The sequence below is a fragment of the Acinonyx jubatus genome, chromosome A2 (genome assembly GCF_027475565.1).
Source record: "Acinonyx jubatus isolate Ajub_Pintada_27869175 chromosome A2, VMU_Ajub_asm_v1.0, whole genome shotgun sequence".
NCBI classification, from domain to species: Eukaryota; Metazoa; Chordata; class Mammalia; order Carnivora; family Felidae; genus Acinonyx; species Acinonyx jubatus.
The window spans coordinates 12,965,832-12,993,138 of NC_069383.1; the positions used below are offsets into that span (position 1 = coordinate 12,965,832).

General features: G+C 39.1%; 1 protein-coding gene and 1 pseudogene across 4 annotated transcripts in view; both read right to left on the reverse strand.

Moving 5' to 3' along the window:
• LOC106970417 (serine protease 58-like) overlaps nucleotides 1-27,307 on the reverse strand; it is a 68,653-nt gene that overhangs the window by 24,212 nt on the left and 17,134 nt on the right. For 3 of the 4 annotated variants that reach the window (XM_053217984.1, XM_053217983.1, XM_053217985.1), the window contains exons 4-6: nucleotides 25,146-25,393; nucleotides 24,192-24,328; nucleotides 23,533-23,810 (exon numbers count right to left, since the gene is read on the reverse strand). In XM_053217984.1, coding sequence (XP_053073959.1) covers nucleotides 23,661-23,810; nucleotides 24,192-24,328; nucleotides 25,146-25,393 — 535 coding nt within the window. In that variant the 3' untranslated portion in view covers nucleotides 23,533-23,660. Of the gene's footprint in view, nucleotides 1-23,532; nucleotides 23,811-24,191; nucleotides 24,329-25,145; nucleotides 25,394-27,307 lie in introns of those variants that run through there. The other variant, XR_008296576.1, reaches the window with a different exon arrangement.
• Nucleotides 12,215-14,612, reverse strand: LOC106970400 (olfactory receptor 9A1-like; annotated as a pseudogene).

Genomic DNA, 27,307 nt, shown 5'->3' on the forward strand with positions numbered 1-27,307 from the left:
CATTTTATACCTGTGGTCCTAAAATCTGGAACTTTCCCAGTTCAATTCTTCTTAATGACAATAAAGTCTTGTCTCTTCCAGCTGTTGGCGGGGGGGGGGGGGGGGGGGGCGTTGTGGAAGGTCCATAGAGCGAACTGGGTAGCCTGGGTAGCCAGCCGACACGGGGAGCTCCCAGGATGTGGCACTTGCCATTTTAAAACTGGGACAGCCCTGGGGTGCCTGGGTGGCTCAGTAGGTTGAGCGTCTGACTTCGGCTTGGGTTATGATCTTGCAGCTCATGGGTTCAAGCCCCATGTCAGGCTCTGTGCTGACAGCTCAGAAGCCTGGAGCCTGCTTCAGATTTTGTGTCTCCCTCTCTCTGCCCCTTCTCCACTCATGCTCTGTCTCTCTCTCTCAAAGATGAATAAATGTTAAAAAAAAAATTTTTTTAATAAAAAAATAAAACTGGGACAGCCCTTGGCAAAGTGAGATAAGCAGCACCCTGCCTGTGAAACAGATATTTCCTTGGCTACTCAGAAAATGCAAGGGACTGTTGGTGCCCAATGGCTGTATAAACAAACTTTTAACCAATAGCCCCATTTCAATTCCTCACCCTCACCTTCCATGGTAGATCCTTTTAACAGTTCTGTTGAGGAAACGCAATTGCTGGGGGTGGGGGGGGGGTGGGGGGGGGCTGCTGTTATTGTTTCCTTTGCAAAAACTTCATTTGTATTACATAGTCTTGTTACTTTGGAAACACTTCTCTCTGCTTCCCCTCATCAAAAATAATTCACAAAATATCATCCACCGTACCATTTTCCACATTCTCTTTGCCCCTGTTAATTACCTTATTTTTTTGTATTCTCATAATGCCTCTTAATATAGTTAGGGGAGGAAGGGAAAATGGATGATCAGTTGATCATAAACAGAAAGTCAGGCTACTTATTTCTTCTTTTCTCTAGAACTTAACCGTAGCATCTTAAAGGAAGGGTTAGTTGTCTGCTTGTCAGTTACCTTGGTCCTCCCCGATGCTTTCTCCCCTATCTTCTGGCCCTGGACTTATTCTCTTTAATTTTTATTTATTTATTTTGAGAGAGAAAGAGAGAGGGGTGGGGGAGAGAAAGAGAGGAGAGAGAGAATTCCAAGCAGACTCTGTCAGCGCAGAGCCTGCCGTGGGGCTCAATCTCACAAACCATGACATCATGTCCTAAGCCAAAACCAAGAATCAGAAGCTTCACTGACTGAGCCACCCAGGCACCACTGGCCCTGGACTTATTAGGGCATTCATTTAGAGTGAACATGGTCCAATGTGGACTAGAGGAAGAATGAACTAGGGCTGTGTTTTGGTGAAGAGAGAGGAATAAGGGTCGAAAAAAGGGCAGATTTAGGAGAGATGCCTTCTCTGAGCTCTCTCTTTTGCTTAGGGAGTCATGAGGAGGATGCTTGTTTGAATAGCTCAGATCACAGAGCCTTGGAAAATATCCTGTTTTCTTGGTCTAGACTGAGCTTGGAAAAAGGGTCAGGATTAGGAAAGTAGAAAAAAGAACAGTTATAAATAGGTCCTAAATAGCTCAAGGAACCAAGCTAGGTCACTTCCGAAGTTAATGCCATTTCACTATAACTGGACAAGAGGCACCCCTCACAATCTGTAACACAGATCTCACAGAGCAGGGCTACCCTCTGATCAAGGTTGCTGGTGTCGCACTGGAGGTGGAGAGACTGGTTACACTCCAGTGTGTGGGCACGTGCATGCATGTGTACACATGAACACATCATAGAAACACAACTTATGGATGTCGATCTCTAGCAAATATATAACTGTTTAACCCTTAATTAAGAGGTGTCTCCAAGTGACACTGGACAGTAAGGTGGAGATTTCTCCATCTTTGAGCATGTGTAAGTGTTGGAAATCATCTCTAAACTAGGAAAACATTTTTCTCCACCTGAAAAGTTTTTTTTGTACTGGCTCACAAGGGACTAATTAATTTCCTCACTTGAAAACTTTGTAAGGCATGAAAGCAATTATCTCCTTCCTAGATGGCATTCACCTTCACTCAGCTCCTACTAATATATCAGGGCACAAAATCACTCAGAATTTTATCTTCAGGGACTCTCCACTGCAACTCTCCACCCACTTAATCATGCCTCTCCTCCCATCACAAATCAACCACAGAAAGTTCTTTTTTTTTTTCTTACTCTCCCCTTCTAAAGTGATTTAATTGTTGACTTCTGGGTTTTAGGAACTTGGTTTAGGAAAAAGTAATTACCCCAGCATCACCACCATCACAAAGGAACAACCCTGTCTCAGGTTTAAATTTTAAAAATGAGGGGATGCCTAGGTGGCTCAGTTGGTTGGGTGTCTGACCTCGACTCAGGTCATGATCTCACAGCTCATAGGTTTGAGCTCCACGTCAGGCTCTGTGCTGACAGCTCAGAGCCTGCAGCCTGCTTCAGATTCTGTGTCTCCCTCTCTCTCTGCCCCTCCCTTGCTCACATGCTGTCTCTCTTTCTCTCAAAAATGAATAAACATCAAAAAAAAATTTTTTTTAATTTTTAAATGAGGTTATTTATAAAATAAAATTTATCAGGCCATTATTAGATATTTTCCTAATCTTGGGGCCTGGAGGACCCTGCTAAAGGAGTATTTAATATTTAATGAAGTATTTGCCATTAATTTCTAAAGACCTTTTTCCTTGGTAACTATTTTCCATATCCCATTTCTGGGGATAGAGTTCTGAGGGTTAGAACCTGAGAATGCTTGACTTGCTATTTGTCTTTCTCTGACTTACTTTACTTAGCATAATATACTCTAGTTCCATCCACGTTGTTACAAATGGCAAGATTTCATTCTTTCTGATCACTGAGCAATATTCCATTGATTATATACACCACATCTTCTTTATCCATTCATCACTCGATGGACATTTGGGCTCTTTCCATACTTTGGCTATTGTTGGTAGGGTTGCTATAAACATTGGGGTGCGTGTAGCCCTTTGATTTACCATGTTTGTATCCCCTGGATAAATACCTAGTAGTGCAATTCCTGGGTTATGGGGTAGTTCTATTTTTAATTTTTTGAGGAACCTCTATACTGTTTTCCACAGTGGCTGCATCAGTTTGCATTCCCACCAACAGTGCAAAAGGGTTCCTCTTTCTCCGCATCCTGGCCAACATCTGTTGTTTCCTGAGTTGTTCATTTAAGCCACTCAATATATTTTAACACTTACAGCACATCTCAATGCGGACTAAACACATTTCAACTGCCCAAAAGATAGTGGTAATAGCTACAAAAGGTAGTAGTACAATGTGGGTACAATCTTTTAAGAACAAATTCATTTTTACCTTCTCCAACGTCTACAACAATCTCTTCCTCCACTAAGTCAGTCAGAGAAAGACAAATATCATATGATTTCACTCATATATGGAATTTATGAAATACAACAGATGAACATAGGGAAGAAAAAATATGATAAAAACAGAGAGGGAGGCAAACCATAAGAGACTCTTAGATACAGAGAACAACTAGAGGGTTGCTGGTGGGGTGTTGGGTGGGAGGATGGGCTAGATGGGCAATGGGTATTAAGGAGGGCACTTGTTGGAATGAGCCAGGTGTTATAAATAAGTGATGAGTCACTGGGTTCTACCCTGAAACTAATACTACACCTTAAGTTAACTAACTTGAATTTAAATAAATTTTAAAAAATAAAATAAAAAGAACTCTTGACTTGAATAGGCTATACCAAATCTTTCAGTTTCCATAACCTCATTAGGATTGGAAGAAAGGGTGTCTTGAAAATTGGGAAAAAAATCTGTCCTGGAAAGATTGAGCCATAGATTCTTTGGTGTCCTTACACTTTCTCTTGATTTAACAGGGACCATGGGTGTATGTAATATAATGTGAGCAACTCTGGGATGGGGTTTGCAGTGAGGCATCTAGCAGCTTGCTAGATGGAATCCTTGGAATCGTTTCACAGTGTCTCTTTTAAAACCCAAAGAGCAGAGTTGATTTTTCAATTCCTTATCTGACTGATGGTGAGCACAGCACAGAGACTACTTATGTCATCTATTCACTACTCTTCCGCAAGAGTAGCCTAAAATGGCTTGCTGGGGTTTCGTCTTGTGGATCACGATGCTTCCCATATGCTTCACCTGCATCCTGGTTAGCGATGATACCTACTATGCTCACAGTGCAGAGCAAAAACTTTATGTTGAATAAGGACATTCTCCTACGTAACAAGAATCCCATTATCACATATGAGAAAACTAACCTTAATTCAGTAATATAAAATGTATAGTCCATATTGAAATTTTCCAAAATTTCCCCCAATATATTTATACCTTTTTTTTTAAATCAAAGATCCTCTTAAGGTTCATTTGATTATTTTGTCTTTTTAATTTGTTTTAATTGATCACATTTTCTCTGATAATTTCTAGCTTTTTATTTTATATTAGGTTTTTGTTGTCATTGTCGTCCTTTGCTTCCTCTTCCCAATATCACTTATTTTCACAAAATATAGTCCTCCTTGAGTACCCTGTAATTCAGTCTTTGGTTGAGATGATTTTGACTTTTTTCAACTTCTTGAATTTACTTAATAGTTCTTCACAATCTGTTTTCTTGTGCATTTCTATTCTGAGGGTTGTTTAAGTTTTCTAATTTCCAGTGTTGTTTCATATTTGTAAATGCCTCTGAATTATGATTAATTCATGTTGAAAATTTATTTTACAGAAGCAGCATTGCCAGTTAGAGTACAGTGATTATACACAGTTCTTTTGGTCTTTAGCCCTGGAGTTTTTAGTCAAAATACTGTTTTCCAAAGTTGCATAGGACTTGCTTAGAACTATGCTGATATCCAAAGTTTCCTTGGTCCTTTTACACCAACCTCTTCAGTAAGCTCGTATCACACATTCATATCACAGTAAATTCTTTGTCTGCATTCCGTCCTGGGATCCCCCAAACTCCTGGTTGATTTTTTTTCAATTTGTATACATTATAGTTCACTTTATATACTGTAAACTCCTATGAGTTTGACAAAATAATGTATCCACCACTATAGTGCCAAACAGATTCATTCCATTGCTCCCGAATTCCCTGCATTTCCCTAGTCACTGTCCCCTTACTTCTCCTAAAGAGATATGTATCCACTTATCTATTTTCCATCCCTTGTAGTTTTTCCTTTTTGCATAATGTCATTAGAATTGAATCATACAACATGTAGCCTTTTGTTCTGGCTTCTTTCCTTTGGTAAAATGCATTTAAGATTTTTTTCATGTTATTATGTGATTTATTAGCTCATCCCTGTTTATTGCTGAATAGTATTCACATTGTATGGATGGATCATAGTTTGTTCATCTATTCACCTACTGAGAAACACTGTGGTCATTTCCAATTATGACTAAAGTTTCTATAAACATTTGTGCACAAGGTTTTGTGTGGAAGTAAATTTTCCATTCATTTTGGAGGCACAATTTCTGGGTTTATGCTAAGTCCATCTTTAACTTTATAAGATGTTGCCAAACTGCCTTCCAAAGTGGTTGTGACATTCTGCATTTCAAGCAGCAATGAATGAGCATTTGATTCTTTATATATCCTCTCTAACATGTGGAAATGTCAGGGTTTTTTTTTTTTAATTTTTAGCTATTCTAGTAGGTATATAGTGGTATCTCATTGTTGTTTTTAATTTGCATTCACCTATCACAAATGATGTTAAACATCTTTTCATACTCTAAGTTGCCATCCTTATATCTTCTCTGGCATGCATGTGTTCAGATCATTTCCCCATTTTGGGGGCTGTTTGTTTCTTAGTGTTAAGTTTTAAATGTTTTATTTTGGGGGGCACCTGGGTGTCTCAGTTGGTTAAGTATCCCTTGATTTAAGTTCAGGTCATGATCTCATGGTTCAAGAGATAGAACCCCATGTCAGGCTCTGTGCTGACAGCATGGAGCCTACTTGGGATTCTCTCTCTCCCTCTTTCTCTGCCCCCCACCCATTCACATTCTCTCTCTCTCTCTTTCTCTCTCTCAAAAATAAATAAATAAACTTTTTAAAAAGGAGATAAATTCTTCCAACAGCCTGAGGGAGCTCAAAAGCAGATATTAAAAAACTAAGTTTTATTTTTTATGTATGTATTCTGGATACACATATCAATTATCATATCTGTGAGTTTTCAAATACTTGCACCAGTCTGTGCCTAATCTTTTCATTCTATTCACAGTGACTGTAGCACACTTAAACGTTTCAACTTGATAAACTTCAATTTTTCATTTTCTTCTTTCATGGATGATGCTTTAGGTGTTGTATCTAAAAACTCACCACCGAACCCAAGGTCATGCAGATTTTCTCCTAGAAGTTTCATAGTTTTGCATTTACATTTAGGTAATTTTAGATAATTTTTATGTAAAGTGCAAGGTATGTGTTGAGGCTCATTTTACCGCATAGAGACAGCCAATTTTTCCAGCAGTATTTTTGGAAAAGATTAACATTTCTTTATTGAATTTCCTTTGAAACTTTGTCAAAAATAAGTTGTATTTGCTTAGGTCTATTTCTGGGCTCTCTATTATCTTCCATTAATCTGTCTATTGTCTTTCCAATACTATACTGTGTTGATCAATATAACTCCATGAAAAACCTTGAAATCGGATAATATGAGTCCTCTGAATTTTTACAATTGCTTTGGCTATTCTACTCCTTTGCATTTCCTTATAAATTGTGTAATCATTTTGTCAATATCTACATAAAAGCCTGCTAGAATTTATTTGGGATTGCAATGAACCTATAGAATGAAATTGGAAAGAATTAACATCATAACAATATTGAGTCTTCCAATCCATACTCATTGTATACTTTTGCATTTACTTGGAGCTTTCATTGGTGATTCATAGTTTTCCACTACAGATTCTGAACATATTTTATTAGATTTATATCTAAGAATTTCGCTTCTTTGTTGCTATCAAAAAAATGTATTACTTCTTATATTTCAATTATAATTGTTGTTAATACGTAGGAAAACAATTGACTTTTGCATAATGACTTTGTATCCTGAGACTTTGCTAAAATCACTTATTACTTGCAAGACGTTTTTTGGTAGATTCTTAGGGGATTTCTACATAGACAATCATGTCATCTGTGAATAAAGACAAATTTTTCTTTTTTTACATTCCATATGCCCTTTATTTTGTTATCTCACGTAACCACACTAGCTAGGACTTCCAGTACAATATTAAATAGGAGTAGTGAGAGAGGACATCCTTGCCTTGTTCCCAACCTTAGCAGGGGAGAAGGCATTCAGTCTGTCCCCACTATAGAAGATGTTAGCAGTAGGGTTTTTTAGTACCCCATATTGAAAGTTTTATAATGAATGGTTGTTGAATTTGTCAAAGGCTCTTTCTATACTAATATGATCATATTTTTTAAATCTATTTATATGATTAATTATATTGATTAATTGTTGAATCCTGAAACAATCATATATCTTGGAATGAAATCTACTTGTTTGTGATAATGTTATTCTTTTTATGTGTTGCTGGATGGGATTTGCTAAAATGGCGTTGAGGTTTCAGTGCCTGCATTCATAGGAGATAATGTTGTAAACTTTTGTTGCTCTGTATGGTTTTTATATTAATGTAATGCTGGCCTCATTAAATGATTTGGGAGTGTCAATGAAATGTCAATTAAAATCCTCAGGACATTTGTTCATAACACAGACACACACACACACACACACACACACACACACACATACACACACACACACACAATCTACACACAAATGCAAAATTATTTTAAACTCATATGTAAGAGTTTGGAGATAGTCAAGAATAGCCAAATTAGTTCTAATGAAAAAGGAGATTGGATAAGGCCTACTAATAGTAATATTTATTATAAATCTGTATGGGGTCTGTACTATAAGCATATAAATAAAATAGAGAGCTCAGAAACATACCCATGAAATAAAAGCACTCCTTATAAGACAGTATGACATTTCAAATCAATGTGGAAAGGCCTGATTTTTCAATAAACTGTACTGTAACAACCGATTATCTATATAGGAATAAAACATTAGATCTCTATTATTTCTTAACCTCAATTGTTTCTTCCATCTTTTGTTCAGTCCTAACTACCACCTCCTTAGGCAAACAAGCCCCACTCCCAGAATCCCTACTTGGAAGAGACAAGCAAATTCCCTATCCCTATCTCACTTCAAGAGCTCTCTTCAGAGCACAATTTCTCCAGAAAATCTGACCACAATTATGCTGCACAGCCAAGACCCATCACAAAACAGTAGTCAGCATGGTATTTATCACACTGCATTGTTTACCATCCTTTTCTGTCTAATTTCTTGTACTTTTGCTCTACTCAGATTATAGCCTCCTAAATAAGTCTTTAGAGGCTAATCCTTGCCTAAGACTCATGATTTGTAGAGAATGCAGGTTATCACTAACCTTTTGCCTGTCCCAAAATTAACAATCATTTGTTTAAAAAATATAAATGTCTAACTCCAAAAATTAAAACTATTAGAATATATACAAGACTTTTTTCAATTATTTTTTATTCAAGTATAATTAACACACAGTGTTACACTAGTTTCAGGTATACAATATAATTATTCAATAATTCTACATATTTTTCAGTGCTCATCATGATAAGCATCCTCTTATTCCCCTTTATCGATTTCACCCATCCCCCTAGCCACCTCCCCTCTGGTAACCACCAGTTTGTTCTCTATTTAGGACAATACTTTTCTGTTTGTCTCTTTTTTTCTTTTTCATTTGTTTTGTTTCTTAAATTCCACATACGAGTGAAATCACATGGTATTTGCCTTTCTCTGACTGTCTTATTTCACTTTGCATTATACTCTCTAGCTCCATCCACATCATTACAAACAAAAGATTCCATTCTTTTTTTGTGGCTGGGTAATATTCCACTATATATAACCACATCCTCATTAGCCATTCACCAATCAGTGGACACTTGGACTGCTTCCATATCTTGGCTATTGTAAATAATGCTGCAATAAACACGGGGATACATATGTCTTTTCAAAGTAGTGTTTTCATTTCCTTCAAGTAAATGCCCAGTTGTAAAATTCCTGGATCATATGGTAATTCTGTTTTTAATTTTTTGAGGAATTTCCATACTGACTTCCACAGTGGCTGCACCGTAGAAGGCCTTTTTAATAATTTCATTTTAATATAAAACATGAATACAGAAAGACCACACTGAACATACATATAGCTTAATAAATTATGAGGTGAATACCCTTATAAACCACCACCCAGATCAAGAAATAGAGATTTGATAGCAACCCCAGAAACATTTCCATTGCCCCATTCCAACTGCAATCCTCATATTCTCAAAAGTGACTGCAATCCAGACCTTGTAGTAATCACTTCCTTGCACTTCTTAACAATTTTATCAGGCCAGTCTGAAGTGCTACACACTATAGCTTAGTATTCTACATTTTTATTTCATATGTTTTTTAGTCTATTTTAATCTATAGATTCTCTCTACAGCTCTTTAATTTTCTTCCAATCTCTTTGTTGAAGAATCAGGGTTTTTACTGTAGAGTTTCCCACAGTCCACATTATGGTGATTCCATCCTCAGGGCACAGTTAAACATGTCTTTCTGTTCTCTGCATGTCTTTCTGTAACTTAGTAGCTGGTTCGAGAGCCTTGATCTGGCTTGGGTCTGACAAATAATGAAGGTAACCTTTTGAGGGTGGCTGCTTTTGGAACACCATTATGAACTCATGGACTTAAATATATTTGATAGATTTCCAATGGTTGCAACCATTGTATTTTTTTGAAGTGTACCTTTTCTCATCTTTGGCCAGTAGAAGTCTCCTCCAGTCAGCTCCTGATACCTTTGAACATCACCCCAGTAATCTTTGATCCCCATTATGATAAGATATTACAAGCTCGTCTTACAGATTTCTTGCCCAGACCTGGAAAGAGCCATTTCTCCAAGAAGTCCTATTACTCATCTTGTGAAATAGTATTGCAAGAATGCAACCTACACCTAGGGACATATAAAATGGGCCCATTTATATAAAATGAGTCCATCCTGATATATACAATTTAAATACAAGACCCTAGAGGCTTTACCTAACCTCCTCTATATTATTTTCAGAACTAGAATATTCCATAATTATTCATTGTCTTTATCTTACATTACACACACAACAGTCCTAGAATAATACTGCTAATACTATCTCCACCACTGTCATTACTGAAAACCGTTAAAAAATACTTTGCATGTGCTCTTCCCATTCTTTTCCTATTTTAAAGAATGGTTGTCCTATATCTACATTGTCAGAGGCTATAGTTATCACAAGAGACTGTTGTTCACGTCCTTTGAATGGAAAAGCACTTTTAAAGCAATATACACACATACACATCACAGATAAAAATTACGTTTGACAACAACAAAGTTAACACTTCTGCATGACAGAATATTTCAATAAAAAAGTGAAAAAGACAAAACCCCAATTCACAAAAAAGTACTTCCAACATAACCATCATATAACAAGAGGTGTATATCCGTGATATTTAAAGATGATCTCCATATCCCTACAAAAGTAGCCAAGGACTCAGGACAAGAAAAATGTGAAGCTCTGTTGCTCTGTTCCATCCCAACTCTTCTCCCATTTGCTCTACTCAGCCCTACGGAAACCTTATAGAGCGTCCAGATTTACCAAAGATTCTTCTGCCAAAATGTCTTCTCTGCTACAGTGATGTATTTGTAGAAACAAGCAAACGTTTTTGGCAATTAGAGGCAGGATGATTACTTTTATTTTTGACTTAGTAAGGCATAGTATGATGTGGAGTTCAAAACCATGTAAAGACCTCACGCCCAGCATCCTCCTCAGTCCCCCTCTCACTGCCACCTCCCCAACCACCAGCCTCCTGTGCTCCCTTCCCAAACTTCTATCCATGCAAATAATAATATAAAGTATATTCTACTTTTGTCTTACAAAAAGTTAAGAAACTAAACAAAATGCTCTGCTCTTTGCTTTTCTTACTCAACAGTGTATCATGGAGATCTTTCTCTTAATGGCACAGAAAACTTCCTCATTGTTCTTACAGCTGTAAAATATCTGATAGTCTGGAAGTTACGTAAATTCTTTAAGTAGCGTCCTTTTGATAATACATTTGGATGACTAATATTCTATTTGTGTATTTACAAATAGTGATACAGAAAAAAATCAGTAAACCAGTGTCATATGATACAGAAATATTATAGTTGAAATACTGGTGTGACAGGAAAGGGGCCAGGATGGCACAATATTGGAACTGCAAAGTGGATGAGAAAGCTCACTGTAGAGCTGGAAGACAGCTTGGTAAACCTGGTCCTTGTGAGGGCGGAGAAGGAAGGGAACCCAGAAATGTAGCTGAGAGAGAAGGGAGATGGAATGCCCTGTGTCAGGATTGACCAATGTGAGGACTATGGGGAGAAGTGACCAGCTGCCCTTTTTCTGCCCTCCATGCACACCTGCTTCAGCCCAGGGGCACAGCAAGATCAGTTCACCCTTGTCACTTCAATTCCCAAAACTAGCCAGTTGCCCTCCCACATTTGGGACTGGTGTAATCATGAGACTCATGCCAGATGAGAAAATGCCTCTTTCTAAGGCATTGGCCGACCTCCTCACATTGAGAAAGTACAACAATTAGAGATGTATCTGAATCATCTGGCCGTGAGGTTGGGGAGGAGTCAGGACTGTGGAGTGAGTTCACTCTCACAACTGCCAGTTGAGAAGATTTACAGAGAGGTATGTACATCCCTGTTGGACGTTGGGGAGGGAATCTCAAGAAAGGGTAGGACCTTACACTGGATTTGAAGCCACTCACATAAGAAACAGAAGGTGCTTCCTTTTGGGATGAGCACCGGGTGTTGTATGGAAACCAATTTGACAATAAATTTCATATATTGAAAAAAAAAGAAAGAAACAGAAGGTGCTTTAGGCAGTGAGGAAATCATGAAAGCAGAGGAAAACATATGGGAAGATGACTCCAGCACCTAGAATCAAACGTGTGTCAGCGGCCATGGAGAGAATTATACTTTTCCTGGATTTTCCCATTCAAAAAGCTGAACTGTTCTTTAAAAAAAACACACATATTTTGTACATTTACACCTGTTAAATTTATATTGTAAGTTGTATTATAACTACAGAAGAGTATATAAACATATATGTCCAGGTAAAAAAATAATGTGATCTCCCATGTAGGAATCATCTGATTATAAATTGGAGCGCTAGCTGTGTCTTAAAATGCCCTTGTAGATCACAAACCACGTGGTGTTGAAAATGATCATTTCAGACTGAATTAGTGCTTTGAGATTATTCATGTCCACAATAATGAGTTCATGATTGTCTTTAGGACACAGCTAATCCTTGAGGAGTTGATAGCAGTGAGCAGCGTTTCATGACATCTCGAAAGGCCTCTATGAATTTCTCATTCCGGAGGGTGAAGATGAATGGGTTCAGGAAAGGGGTCACCACTAAAACCATCAGTGACACTACCCTGTTGTACTCAAGCTGCCTGCATTTGCTTAGGTTTCACACAGAGGAACAAGCAGGTGCCACAGCCGATCACAACAAATGTGAAGTGAGAGGCACACGTAGGGAAGGCTTTGCTCCGGCCTGAGACTGAGGGGATCTTGAGGATGGTAGAGATGATGTAGGTGTAGGAGATGACTGTAGGATCAAAGCACCAATGATAATGAAAACAGCCATTTAAAAAAGAATAAACTGTGTGAAATGGCTGTCATCACAGGATAGTTCAAACAATTGCCCTCGGTCACATTAAAAATGGTCTATCACATTTGATTTGCAGAAGGTAAGCTGAAACATGGCATAGACTGGCCAGATTTGAAATAGAAACCGAAACACCCATGACACAATAACCACCCAGATGCAGGTGTGGCTGTCCATAATGATGTTGTACCTCAAAGGGTTACAGACAGCCACATAATGGTCTACAGCCATCACTCCCATTAATATGAATTCCAACGTGCCCAAAGAAAGGTACAAATATAATTGTGCACCACATGTTGTCAAAGATATTGTCTGCATCCCAGGAAGCAGCAACCTGCAGAGCACCAAGAGAACAGCAGTAGATATGAGCAAGATTTCTAGGACAGAGAGGTGGCCAAGGAAGAAATACATGGGGGACTGCAAACGTTTATCAACACGACAATCACAATGATGAACATGTTCCCCATGAGTCACCAAACAGAAGAAGAAGAAGGTAGCAAATAGAATATGGTGTAATTCTGGGGAGCCAGGGAAGCCTATGAGATAGAAGTCAGTGGCACTAGAGTGACTCTCCAACATTTAGTCCCGAGAGGTTGTTCCTTGTGAAATCTAGAGAGTAAAAAAGAGATCACACTGCTTCTGGTCCCAAAATAAAAACAGTTTCAGGTAAAGAAAATATTCCTCTCCTGTTCACAGACTCCACAACATGTCTAGGAAGGGTTCATGTCCTACTGTTCCCCCTACATGATCAGTATTGATCTTTTTAAAGACCATCATGATATATGAAGAAAATTAAATCTAGCCAGGAAGACGAGCCCAGTCACCAATGGCATACCATAGGCAAGACAGCCAGCTCCTGCCCAGGGTGCACCACCCGCATCTCTTATTCCACAGGTCTTCCTGCCTTCCATCGTGCTATGAATAGCCACCGAGTCTGCCTCCCTGACCAGTGTGTTCCTTTTTACCACTAACTCACTTCCATCATGAATGTCCTAAACTATGCGATCCACCAAATATATTCTGTCCTGTGAGTTCTGCTCCAGACTATAGAAAAGTCTTTCTGCCCACTCCTACCCAGAGCAGGTACATGTTTACTTTGCTTCTCCAAGACATAAGGTCCATTTGGCCTAGATCCATTTGAAAGTTTTTCCTTTTACTTGTATCACCATAGGTGTCACTGTTAGGCATGGGTATGGACAACTCTTTGAGGATTTTCTGTAAGATCTTGAGGGCAAGGCCTGAGTATTTCTCCGACTACAGGTCAGCTAGCTGCCAGAGTGAATTCTCACTTTATGCCCTCTATTCTTGGAAGGGGAATCCTGCCTTGCTTTTCTCACCAGCAAATGTGTCTTCTCATAGGTGAAAGACTAAACAGCACCCAGGCTTAATCAGTCAGGCCTCTCTCTCCCAACCCTCATACCAACAATCCACCAGACTGATAGGGGAAGGTCCAGAGGAGGGCATGGGAAGAACTGCCATCCTCAACCTCCAGCTGTCCCATATCACCTCATGTTGGAACTGGCAGACAAGAGGCTAAAGGTCCAATTTCAACACCCCCTGTCTTCGTGAGAGCTCAAAACCCTGGATCCAGCAGGGAGCCAAAGCCACCAAATGTGAACTCTGGGCTCAGCCCAAGCCCTACACATAAGTAGCCATGGTCTCAATCCAACAGAAAGTAAGGAGAGTCTTCTCAGAGGTAACAAATAGGTTTTCCTCCAAAATCAAATGAAAAAATTCAGCTGTCAATAAAATAAAACAGACCCAAGGTCCTGAGCTCCTTACAATTTCTGACATACATCCCCCATTTCCTTCAGGTATTTGCTCAAGTGCCCAAGCTCAGGGAGCCTTTCCTCATGATCCTTCCTAAAAAAACAAAACAAAAACAAAAACAAAAACAAAAAAACACAACACATTCTACCCTTACTCTCTATCAGCTCATCAGAATCTATTTATCTCCTTTGCTCTCCTCATCTAAAATTGTGGGTTTTTTTTTTGTTTACTATCTGTCTCCTATTATAAGGTAAGCACCATAAAAAGTAAAAACTTTGTCATGCTTGTTTACTGTTTCTGACATTCAATTATTTTTAAATGAATAAATCAATGAATCAATTAAGAACGAAATCTATGAACAAAGCTTATTTAGTCCTGGCTATGGCCAATCTTTTGATTTTTTTTTTTTTATTTTAGAGAAAGAGCAAGTGAGCAGGGGAGAGGGGCGGAGGAAGAGAGAAAGAGAATCCTAAGCAGGCTCAATGCTCAGCACAGAGCCTGACACAGGACTTGATCCCAGCCTGAGATCATGACCTGAGCCAAAATCAAGAGTCAGAAGTTCAACCAACTGAGTCACCCAGGCACCCCCAGCTATGACCAATTGTTGAAGCAAACTCTGCTTCCTCTCCCTTTGGTCTTTGCTGAAATGCTGCCCTGTCAATATGCAGCCCTCTCTCTGGAGATCCCTTTGGAAATGACAGTTGGGTGACAAGGATCAAGAACAGACTTATTAGCGGAAGTCTCCTTCCATAATTTTTGTTTAGCCAGGACCAGATACAACCAAAGGATAGAAGAGTGTCCTGACAAGAGCAAGGGTCTATGCCTATGCCCAGCACTGAGTCAGGTCAAATCTGCTCTCTGCTGTGCATGGCAGATTTGAAGATGAGGTCATCCATTCTGCTGTAGATGTCCTTGTTCTAGAGAGCATCTAGGCCCAGAACTTCCCATGCTGATCCTCTCTTGCTCTCTCCTTTACAGAGGGGAACCCTGGCAGACACTCACCTCCAGAGAAAGAGACTGAACTGGAATGTTCTACAGCTCTCCAGGGATCAGCCCAGGCTTCCTCCTGCCTGACTAGTGCTGTGTGGCCCAAAGAAAGCTGCTGCTGTTCTCATTCTCAGTGCAAGAGAAAACTGTCTTCACACAAGAACTTAGGGAAAAGTCCGGTAATAATAGTGCTATGGAAGCCATCTATCTCCCTCTGACTTTCTCTCTCCTTCTTTCCTACTCTTCATTGTCCCCAAGAAGGGTTATGCACTGAGGAACCAAATCTGATACAGTCAAGGGAAACCCAGAGAAACTTTCAGCCCTTATCCCCTGAGGTTAATCAAATTTTAGAACTCTTGAAAGTTTTTTTAGTGGCCAAACTTGAAATCTCCCTTGTTGGAAGTTTCTCAGCCTGCAGGCTGCCCTCCTCCCAGGCTCCAAGTCCTGGTTACCACAAACCAGTTCAAACCAGACCCTGCTCTCTTCTGTGCATCTGCCTGATTACATTTGCCCTACAGAGCCTTGACACCCCCAAGTAGAAGACACCACAAACAATTCAAGACATAAAGCAAAAACTCGCATGCCAGAGATGAGTAATAATGTGAGCAAAATGGTGGACAGGCAGCTCTAAGCTATTGTCCCTCCACAGAAACCATAAAAAACAAGCAGAAACTGTCAAAACTGTGTCAGAACTCTGGAAAACATTAAAAGATTTATAGCAACCATGGAAACACTGGTTCAAGAAAAAGAAAATTGAAAAATGCTAGGAAAGCTTTGTGGTATTTTCATTTACCCTTGCCCACACTCTTTCTAGCCTGGCAGAAGTCTTGAAAATGGCAATCTGCATTCTCATTGTGGGACCTCAGTCCCTGAGGAAGCAGAGCAGATGTGGGGCAAGAAAAGTTACTGTTGAGACATACAATAGACCATCTAAAGACTCAAAGGAAAAGTTGGGGTAAGTGTCTTTGGGAAATTAAGGAATTTAAAAGCAGCTACATACACCGGGGAACTTAAAAACCACACCCATGTACAGGGAAAGATGCATGCACCCATGTACAGGAAAAGACCTGAGAAGACCCTAATCTTTTGCTTTATGTAGGATAAACTCAGATCCACATCAAGGCACATTATAATCAGTAAAAAGACAAAGACAAGGGACAATCTGAAAGCAGCAAGAGAGAAGCACCTTTTCACATACAAGGAATTCTCAGAAGATTAACAGCCAAATTTTCATAAAAAATTATATAGGACAGAGGGCAGTGGAGTGGCATATTTAAAGTGCTGAAAGAAAAAAAATGTCAACCAAAAAATTCTGAATCCAGCAAAACTGTCCTTCAAAAATGAGTGAGAAATGAAGATAATTCTGGATAAATAAAAGCTAAGAGAGTCTGTTGCCAGTAGACTTGTCCTAAATGAAATGCTAAAGGAAATACTTCAGTTTGAAATCAAAGAACAACAGACAGTAACTTGAAAATAAAAATATAAAGATCTCCACTAAAGATAATTAATGGGCTAATATTAAAGCCAGCTTTATTGTATTTTTGGTTTTTGTAACTCCACATTTCATTTTATACATAATTTAAAATACAAATGCATAAAATATTATAAATCCATTTTATTGGGCAAATAATGTATAATTATGTAACTTTTGACAACATATAAAGGGGAATAGTGCTATATAGAACAGAGTTTTTGTATGCTACTAAAGTAAAGTTGGTATCAATTCAAACTACATGTTATAAATTTAGGATGTTAAATATAATCACAGAAAGAAAATAGCTAAAAATATATACACAGAAGGAAAATATAAGGGAATCAGTTTACTGCAAGAAAAATCAACACAACAAAACAGAAGACAGTAATGAAGGAAATAAAGGAATGAAGAAAGTGAAAGACAGAAAAGTCTAAGACTTGCACAAAACAAACAGCAAAATTACAGAAGTCCTTCCTTATCAGCAACTACTTTCAACGTAAAATGGATTAAATTCTTCAATCAAAATACAGAGACTAGCAGGAATTTTTTTAAATGAGCCTGTGTGTACGCTGTCTACATGAAACTCCCTTTACTTATTTTTTTTTTATTCTCAAGTTAATTAACATACAGTGTAGTCTTGGCTTCAGAGTAGAACCCAGTGATTCATCTCTTACATATGACAACCAGTGCTGATCCCAAAAAGTGCCCTCTATGATGACTATAACCCATTTAACCGATCCCCCCATTCACCCCTCTCATCAACCCTCTGTGTTTAAGAATCTCTTATGATTTGCCTCCCTCTTTGTTTTTATCTTGTTTTTTCCTCCCTTCCCCTATGTTCATCTGTTAAGTTTCTCAACTTCTACATATGAATGAGATCATGTGGTATCTTTCTTTCTATGACTTATTTTGTTTAGCATAATACCCTCCAATAGCATCCATGTTGTTGCTAATGGCAAGATTTCATTCTTTTTAATTGCCAAGTAGTATTCCAGTGTGTGTGTGTGTGTGTGTGTGTGTGTGTGTGTGTGTACCACATCTTCTTAATCCATTCATCAGTTGATGGACATTTGGGCTCTTTCCAATAGTTGTTGTTGATAGTGCTGCTATAAACATTGGGGTGCATGTGCCCCTTCAAATCAGCATGTTTGTCCTTTGGATAAATTCCTTGTAGTGCAATTGCTGTCATACAGTAGTTCTATTTTTAATTTTTTGAGGAACCTCCACATTGTTTCCCAGAGTGGCAACACCAGTTTGCATTCCCATGAACAGTGCAATAGGGATCCCCTTTCTCCACATCCTCACCAACATCTGCTATTTTCTGAGTTGTTAATTTTAACCATTCTGACAGGTGTGAGGTGGTATCTCATTGTGGCTTTGATTTATATTTCCCTGATGATGAGTGTTGTTGAGCATCTTTCATGTGTCTGTTAGTAATCTGGATGTCTTCTTTGGAAAAGTGTCTATTCATGTCTTCTGTCCATTTCTTCACTGGATTGTTTTTTGGGTGTTGAGTTAGATAAGTTCTTTATAGATTTTAGATACTAACCCTTTATGCGATATGTCATTTGCAAATATCTTCTCCCATTCTGTTGTTTGCCTTTAGTTTTATTGATTGTTTCCTTTGCTGTGCAGAAGCTTTTTATCTTTTAACTTTTTAATGTTTATTCATTTTTAAGAGAGACAGACAGAGTGTGAGTGGGGGAGTGGGGGAGAGAGAGAGAGAGAGAGAGAGAGAGAGAGAGAGAGAGAGAGAGAATCTGAAGCAGGCTCCACGCTCTTAGCTGTCAGCACAGAGCCGGATGCAGGGCTCAAACTCACAAACCATGAGATCATGACCTGAGCTGAAGTGGCATGCTTAACTGAGCCACCAAGACACCCCTAGAAGCTTTTTATCTCAATGAGGTCCCAATAGATCACTTTTGCTTTTGTTTCCCTTGCCTCTGGAAACATGTCAAGTGAGAAGTTGCTGCAGCCTAGGTCAAAGAGGTTGCTGCCTGTTTTCTTCTCTAGGATTTTGATGGTTTCCTGTCTCACGCTTAGGTCTTTCACCCATTTTGGATTTATTTTTGTGTATGGTGTAAGACAGTGGTCTAGTTTCATTCTGCATGTTGTTGTCCAGTGCTCCCAGCACCATTTGCTAAAGAGACTGTCTTTTTTCCACTGGATACTATTTCCTGTTTTGTTGAAGATTAGTTGACCATGTATTTGTGGGTCCATTTCTGGGTTCTCTATTCTGTTCCATTGACCTATGTGTCTGTTTTTATGCCAATACCATCTGTCTTGATGATTACAGCTTTGTAATACAGGTTAAAAGTCTGATATTTGGATGCTTCCAGCTTTAGTTTTCTTTTCCAACATTACTTTGGCCATTTGGGGTCTTTTGTGGTTCCATACAAATTTTAGGATTGTTTGTTCTAGCTCTGTGAAGAATGCTGGTGCTATTTTGGTAGGGATTGCACTGAATGTGTTGATTGCTTTGGATAGTATTGAAACTTTAACAATATTTGTTATTCCAATCTTTAAGCATGGAATATTTTTCCATTTCTTTGTGTATCCTTCAATTTCTTTCATAAGCTACATGAAATTCACTTTAGATCCAAAGACACAAATAGGTTGAGCAGATGGAAGAAGATACTCCATATAAATACTAACCAAAAGAGAGCTAAAGTAACTATACTAATATCAGACAAAATAGACTTTGAGTCAAAAACTGTTGCAAGAGACAAAAGACATTATACATTAATAAAAAATTCAATTTAGCAAAAAAAATGATTATATATGTTCCAAACAACAAAGACCCACATTATATGAAGCAAATATTAACAAAATTGAAGGAAGAACTTCATTATGTCACTTTCAGTAAAACATGTAAACAGAAGATTAGTAAGGAAATAGAATACTTGAACAATAAAATAAACTAACTAGGCCTAACAAACAGAGTTCACTCCACCCAACAAAAGCAGAGAATACACATTCTTCTCAAGTGCACACAGAACATTATCCAAGATAGGTCACGTTAGGCCACAAGTCTCAATAAGGTTACAAAGACTGAAATCATTCAAAGTATATTTTCTGACTATAATGAATAAAACTAAAAATTTGAGAAGATGCAGAATGTTTATGTCTAATAAAAATGAGCCCACAGGTATTTCTGAAAATTAATAAGAATGGATACATCGGGCATTTAGCACACATTAGTCTAGGTTGATAGCAGAGACAGAAGGGACTTGGAAACTGTATCCCTGGAGATGTTTTTAATTATAGCAACAGAAAGCCCAACTCAAATTGTCCTAAACACTGAAAGGAATTTAGTAGTAGATTATATTACTAAAACTATCCAGAGAAAAGACTTAAATTCTGGAATGGTTTAATCAGGACTTCAGCTACAGCTACATTTCTGGGCCATTCTCTTGTTTCAACCTCCTCTGTGAATGCATGTGATCCTTAGGCAGCTTCCCCGACAGCAGCAATTCTGATGTCTCATTCACCTGCCACACTGCCCACACAAGGTCTCAACAGAGCTCTTACAATGTTATCTCAACACTGAACATTAAGACACTGATGTTTCATAAGCCAAATTGCATCATATACCCATCCCTGAGCCAGACACAGGGAGCTCACTGATAAGTTTAGGTCAGACTGCACCCTAGGGGATGACTGTGACCTAACAGAGGAGGGGTGGAGAGGACCGTGGGAGGGCAGTTACAGTGTCCGCTACTGAGATCATCCAGTCTAACTCTTTTTGTTTTATACATAAAGCCAATCTAAAAATCAAAGCTCATTGATTTCCCAAATTTATAGTTTGTCAATTCTAGGCTAAGAACTGAACCACAGTCTACTGAAACTGGATATCAATCTCCTCCAAAGAAGGACATGGACTGAGGAAGAAAAACTGTGATGCCAGAAGCATTAAGTGGTCGGCAAGTATGGTGAGGTTACAATAGTTTACCCAGGGAAACAATAGACCTGAAGACCCAGAAACAGATTTCTGAATGAACTCCCCAGGAAGCTGGAATGGGTCTAAGATGAATAAATAAGTGAGGGGTAAATAGAAGCCAAATATGTAACATATACACATGAATTCAGAAAGGATTTTGAAGTAATATATAAATAAAATTATGTACCCAAGAGGTGATCCCTCTCCTCCTGAGCTGAAGGTCAGACATGATTGAATCACAAGCTTGGAGATAAGATGGGAAACCAGAGTGCAGAGAAGAGCCATCCACTTGATCAAACAGGGCACGCATTCCTGTCCCTATTCTCCATTTACTATACTGAAATCTGTTGGTTGGTATCAGGGATCCATTTTACTGCAATGTACTTAAGCTACAGAGAAGGTCATGGAGCATTAGCTCCAGCCCATGTACGAGAGAATAAGGAACCAGAAAGGAAATGAGCTGTGGTTGGTGGGAATGTCAGGAGGGGAAGGTGGATGTGACACGTGAAATTCTTGGTAAACTAACTTAAAATAGTCTTTGGAACCAGTCATATGCAGAATTGGAGTTTAGGTGAAATTGACAGGATAATTAGAAACGTATTTGCACACTCCAAAAATTAGTCGTGTGACAAACAGCCCAGTCTCGGTTAGACAAGCAGATGATGATAAGATGTTGATTAGATGGATAGATCGGTAGATAGATAGATAGATAGATAGATAGACAGACAGCTGAAGAGACAGACTTACCTTTTCCTTTTCAAATTGAGGAGTGAGATGAGATGGAGAGAAGGAAAACTCATACAAGGAAAACTCAAGTCCAGAAAATATAAAGAAGTAAAAATGCCCCATAATGGAAGAATTTATGACCTAATCAATAAGGAAAGCCTTATAATTAAAACATCCAATTCAGCCTAGAACAACTGCAGTGGAATGGAGACAGTAAGAGCTCTAGGTAAGAGGCAAGAAAAAAAACAAAGGACAGGAATCAGGGTAGGTTGTTAGGAAGATCATCTCAGTAAAAAGTTCAGTTGCAACAAGTTCAGCCGGCTGATGACAATAGACAGCCTGGCATATGATAAAGGCGAAAAGGATTGTTAGCAACTTGGAGTAGTAGGAATTAAATAGGCAAAAGGGTGAAACAGCTGGAAACTGTCAAAACTACTAACCGCTGCCAATCCCTATACTATTCCTCTGCATACAAAACATTTCCCACATTATCTCTGATCCCCATAAGAGTCTTAAAAAGAAAACTGTTTTAGTTTTCTGAATCTTTGGAAAAGTATGTGATTTAATCAACTGGGTGGCAATTTTAATTTTAGGAAATCCCAACATTTCACAGCATGGGAAAAACAAAAATGCATTTCACATTTCAGGCACAAATTTCTTGAAGAGTCAATATTTTATATGAAAATAGACAGGCTTTAGTTTAAAATCAGTTTAATCTATCATGAACTAAAGAAAAATAATATGTAGAGAACACATTTTTGGAATGACAAGTGTTTTTTGAGTGTGCTTGTGGATGGAAGTGTGTGCTCATGAATTCACACGTCGTATCGAAGGTTGTATTCAGGGGCATGTATGAAAACTCCAAGGCAAAATCCTCATGAATTCCACCACTTTGTACCCCTTTAAGAAAGTATGTGTGATTTTAAATAAAAAGCAATAAACTGGAAGGAAAATGTCCTGGAAAAAAACCTCATCTATCATTTATGAGTATGCATTACAGCTATAGTTCAAAATACAGAAATCCTTATTCCAAATATTACAAAGACCTTTGGGTGGCCTCAGTAAACCTAGGCAAACTTGAATTCTATAGATCTTTTAAGTAACTAATGGAAACTAACTGCACCACCTGTACACACAAACGTGCACACACATACACGCATACACATACCCAGGAGACACTTGGTCATTAGAAAAATTGCTAATCATCTGGCCAACTTTTGGCAAATTACTGCTCAGCTATGTGGTTTACACTTCGCTCAAATAAACTCTTGGTAGTTATTATCCCTCATTTCCACACGTTTTTTGTGTTCTTAAGATATGGCAGGGAGTATTTTAACAGAAATATCTGAATTGGTAGAATCCCAAAAGCTTCCTGGGTGAACTCCACTTCTTGAGGCCAGCATTCATGTTTTCAGTGTTAGGAACATTAAAGAGACTAGAGTCAGGGTGCCTGGGTGGCTCAGTTGGTTGAGTGTCTGACTTCAGTTCAGGTCATAATCTCACAATTTGTGGGTTGGAGACCCACATAGGGCTTTGCGCTGGACAGCACAGAGCCTGCTTTGGATTCTCTGTCTCCCTCTCTCTCTGTCCCTCCCCTGCTCTCTCTCACACATGCGCTCTCTCTCAAAAATAAATAACATTTAAAAAGAGATACTAGGAATGCCTGGGTGCCTCAGTCAGTTAAGCATCTGACTTCAGCTCAGGTCATGATCTCATGCTCCATGAGTTGGAGCCCCAGGCTGGGTTCTGTGCTGACAGCTCGGAGCTTGCAGCCTGCTTCAGATCGTGTCTCACTCTCTCTGTGCCATTCCCCCACTCATGCTCTCTCTGTGTCTCAAAAATGAATAAATGTTAAAAAAAATAAAATAAAATGAAAAGAGAGACTAGAGTCATGCCAACACCCAGGAATCATCAATGATCTTTTTTGAAACTCCAATCAAGCCTAGATCCTAGGAAAGACTGGGACTGTGATACATAATGTGGTTGCCGTGGATCAGCTGGGAGGTAAGGGTATCAGTGGAGCTCTACATCAGCTTATTTTGTAGAAATAATGTTCTTGATCCATGGCACGTAGCTGTGTAGGTCAGTGAAGACAACAATGTATCCTGTTAGAATACATCCGGTTTCCCAAGACAAAATCCCTTGTAATTCACCGCCACATATGGCTGGTGCAGCTGTGACCACCTGCCAGATAGAGTACAGGAATGAGAACTTCCTTACCACCTGAGATTTCATACCTGAACAAAAATGAAAGCCACTATATTTGTCATGCAAAGGGGTCCAGGATATAAGAATCTAGTATGAAAGCTTCTTTCCAATGCACTAACTATCCTTATACCTCCCACTCATCCCTAGACAGATATTTCAAAGAACTATCTGGAAGACAGCTTTCCACTCCTCGAAAATCTATTTCTCTTGTCTCTATCACAGGGTGGAGAAGAGTCATCATTCTTTACCCCCTTATTCTCTGAGCTCCTAGCCTACTGAAAAATCCAGATGGACCCTCGATGAAGGAGGAGAGGCACAGAGACTGAGTTTATGCACAAATGAGGTAAGAAGACTTACCTGGCAGTGATCCTGACTTCCTAGCATGGGTCCCATACAGAACATGCCTTCAAGAAGTTTTTCACCCAGTATTTTTTTGCAGTTTACATTAAAGTTCAATTGAGCCGTGACACTTTGCAGCTTACTATGTGAATTTCCTAAGCACAAGAAATAAAGGAGACTTTCATTCCGTTTGCCTTTTCATAAGGCATCCTACCTCCTTCTCCTTCAAGCCTTCTTCTCAGTAAGAATGGACTGCAGAAGAACTGATGGAACACACCATGGGTCAAACACATCCTCCTGCTCTGTTTATCATCTCTGAAAGATGATCAGCATCAAGGGATGGTTGGTGAGAAGATACTCCACACATCAAACAAGATCTGAATCCAAGCTCTGTCATCACCAAGTTCATGATCTTGGAAATTAATTTCCCAAAGTCTTAGTTTCCTCTTTTATAAGGTATTAATCCCAAGAAAACTTATCTACATGATATGTGATGATGACTGTACAATATCTATAGGATGCTTAGTGCTTGGTAGGTAATCAGCGATCAGCAAACGGTAGTCATTATCATTGTAATTGATAACAATATCACTCCTGTTAGGTCAAGGGAAAGTAGGATTTTTTACCAATTTGCAAATTAAGATCCAAAGAAGTTAAAGAATTTGTTCATAAACCTACAATGAATGGTAGAACCAATACTCAAACATAGATCCCTGAGTTCCAGCCCCTGCGGGGTGTGCCAATGGGATACACACATGTAACACCTTGATCTAGGAATCGATTCTCAAGGCCCAAAAGATCATCTCTTCTCCTGTAGAAAGCCAATACCGCTCGTGCCATTTCTAGTTTTCCACACAGGCTTAGAAATCTGACACTAGGCCTCTAAATTCCAATTCCTTCCCCTAATTCCTCAGAGATCTTGAAGATGTGAATATATCCTAGAACTATCTCTTCTTTTTGATAGTCACTCACCAACAAAGTCTTTAGTCTGTAACCAGGTGTGAATCAAGCAATCTTTAACTGCATTCTTGAGAGTAGGCAACTGAAACATATTGGTGGAGAAGAAAGTGAAAGGTACAGACAACTTTATCAGCATGAGGTCATTTTTAGGAGAGGTGGCAGTGAAGTTTGGGTGAATAATGATCTTCTCATAAGGTAAAATCTCCCCATGAAAGTCTCGAAGATTTGCGGAACTATCATGAAAGATGACCCAAAGATCTCTGGAAAATGAAAAAGAAAAAAAAAAGGATTGACACTCACAGGTCACAAGGCTAATCACCGCGCCCCCCCCACACACACACACAATTTCCTTCTATAGTAACCCATTTAATCTTTTCCTCTCATGTTTGCCCATTTGATCTTTTTTAATTTTTTTAATGTTTATTTTTGAGAGAGAGAGGGTGCGAGCAGGGGAGGGGCAGAGAGAGAAGGAGACACAGAATCCAAAACAGGCTCCAGGCTCTGAGCTATTGGCACAGAGGCTGACACAGGGCTCGAACCCACAAACCATGAGATCACAACCTGAGCCAAAGTCAGACGCTCAAATGACTGAGCCACCCAGTGCCCCTGTCCATTTGATCTTTTATATGTAGGTGCCACATGGGGTCATGCAGGTGATGCACTATACAAGTCAATGGGTTACCATTCACATAGACTATAATGGGGATGGTGCCTCCAGGAGTTAAGCAGTGCAATGGCTTGGGCTCTACTCTTAGCATAATTCTCGAGAGAAGCTCCAATTCAAGACCTAGAAACAGCAGAAAGAAGCATGCAAATGGATAGTCAAGGCTTTTATGACAGTAGTAGGTTCTGTTAGGGAGGCTTCTTTGGGAGTTGGGGAAACAGGAAATGTGAAATTGTAAAGAGGAAATGAGTAACAGCTCCGAGAGGTTAAATATTTTAAAGGTATGGAGGATCACCTGAACATACTATGTTTACTCATGTCTATCAAAACTGCTGGATTAACAGGGTCTTCCGGTAGATCTTTGGGAAAAGACTAGTCAAAGATCCTGGTTTTCCACTGAGATCCAGTTGAGATCCACTCTCACTAACATGGCTCAAAACCCTAAATTCAGGGGCACCTGGGTGGCTCAGTCGGTTAAGCGTCTGACTTTGGCTCAGGTCATGATCTCACAGCTTGTGAGTTTGAGCCCCGCGTTGGGCTCTGTGCTGACAGCTCGGAGCCTGGAGGCTGCTTTGGAGTCTGTGGTCTCCCTCTCTCTTTGCCCCTCCCCTGCTTGTGCTCTCTGTCTCTCATAAATGAATAAATGTTAAAAAAAATTTTTTTTAACCTGAAATTCAGAACAGAGCACTCCTGTGAGGCCCCTGAGTCAGTCACTCAGGGATTTCTCTAGTGACAACAGTGAGATAGGTACCACACTGGTACTGAGCATCAATTTTTGTTGTTGTTGAGCTCCCAAATGCTAAGTTTATATTGTCTCCTAACAACAGTACCATTTGTCTCTCAGTCTGTCTTTGTCACCTTATGGACAGTTATCAGATAAAGTCTAAAGAGAGAGGACAGAAATAGGCCTGATAAATTCATCCTTCAGTCAATCCCAAGGACTGACAAGTTTAAAAGATCTCATCAGAGCAGCATCCTTTAGACAAATTTTGCTTTGGCTCGCTTTTACAAGATATTATACATTTTAAGGACTTTCCTTAGTTTTGTTGTGTTCCTGAGAACTACCACACTTAGTTTCAACTGCTTGGAGTGAAGGATTCTGCTAGGTGCTTAGATGGGGATGACTGGTCTTTGGCCAGGGTATCGTAACTGACTGTTATAGTTCTCATTGGATCATCTTAGTCTATTTGGTTCTTTGTACCAAACACATGCTCCCTTTGTGTTTAAAGTCATGTGATAGCTCTCCAGTTGGCATAATTCCCCAAGGACAATAAGAAAGTACAGTCGCCCCTCAGAGGAACTTTTGACAAGAGCAAGGTTGTTCATTTGACAGATACATTAGAACAAAAAGGAAAGAAGCCTTCATGATAAGATTCTTTCTCTTTTATCTTTCTAAATGAGAGATCACTTAATGACCCTCGTCCCTCCATTTCCATACCTTGGGAATTAATGAGTACTGGGAATTAATGAGTACTGGGTTTAATTATACAACTTAAATTATACAACTTCT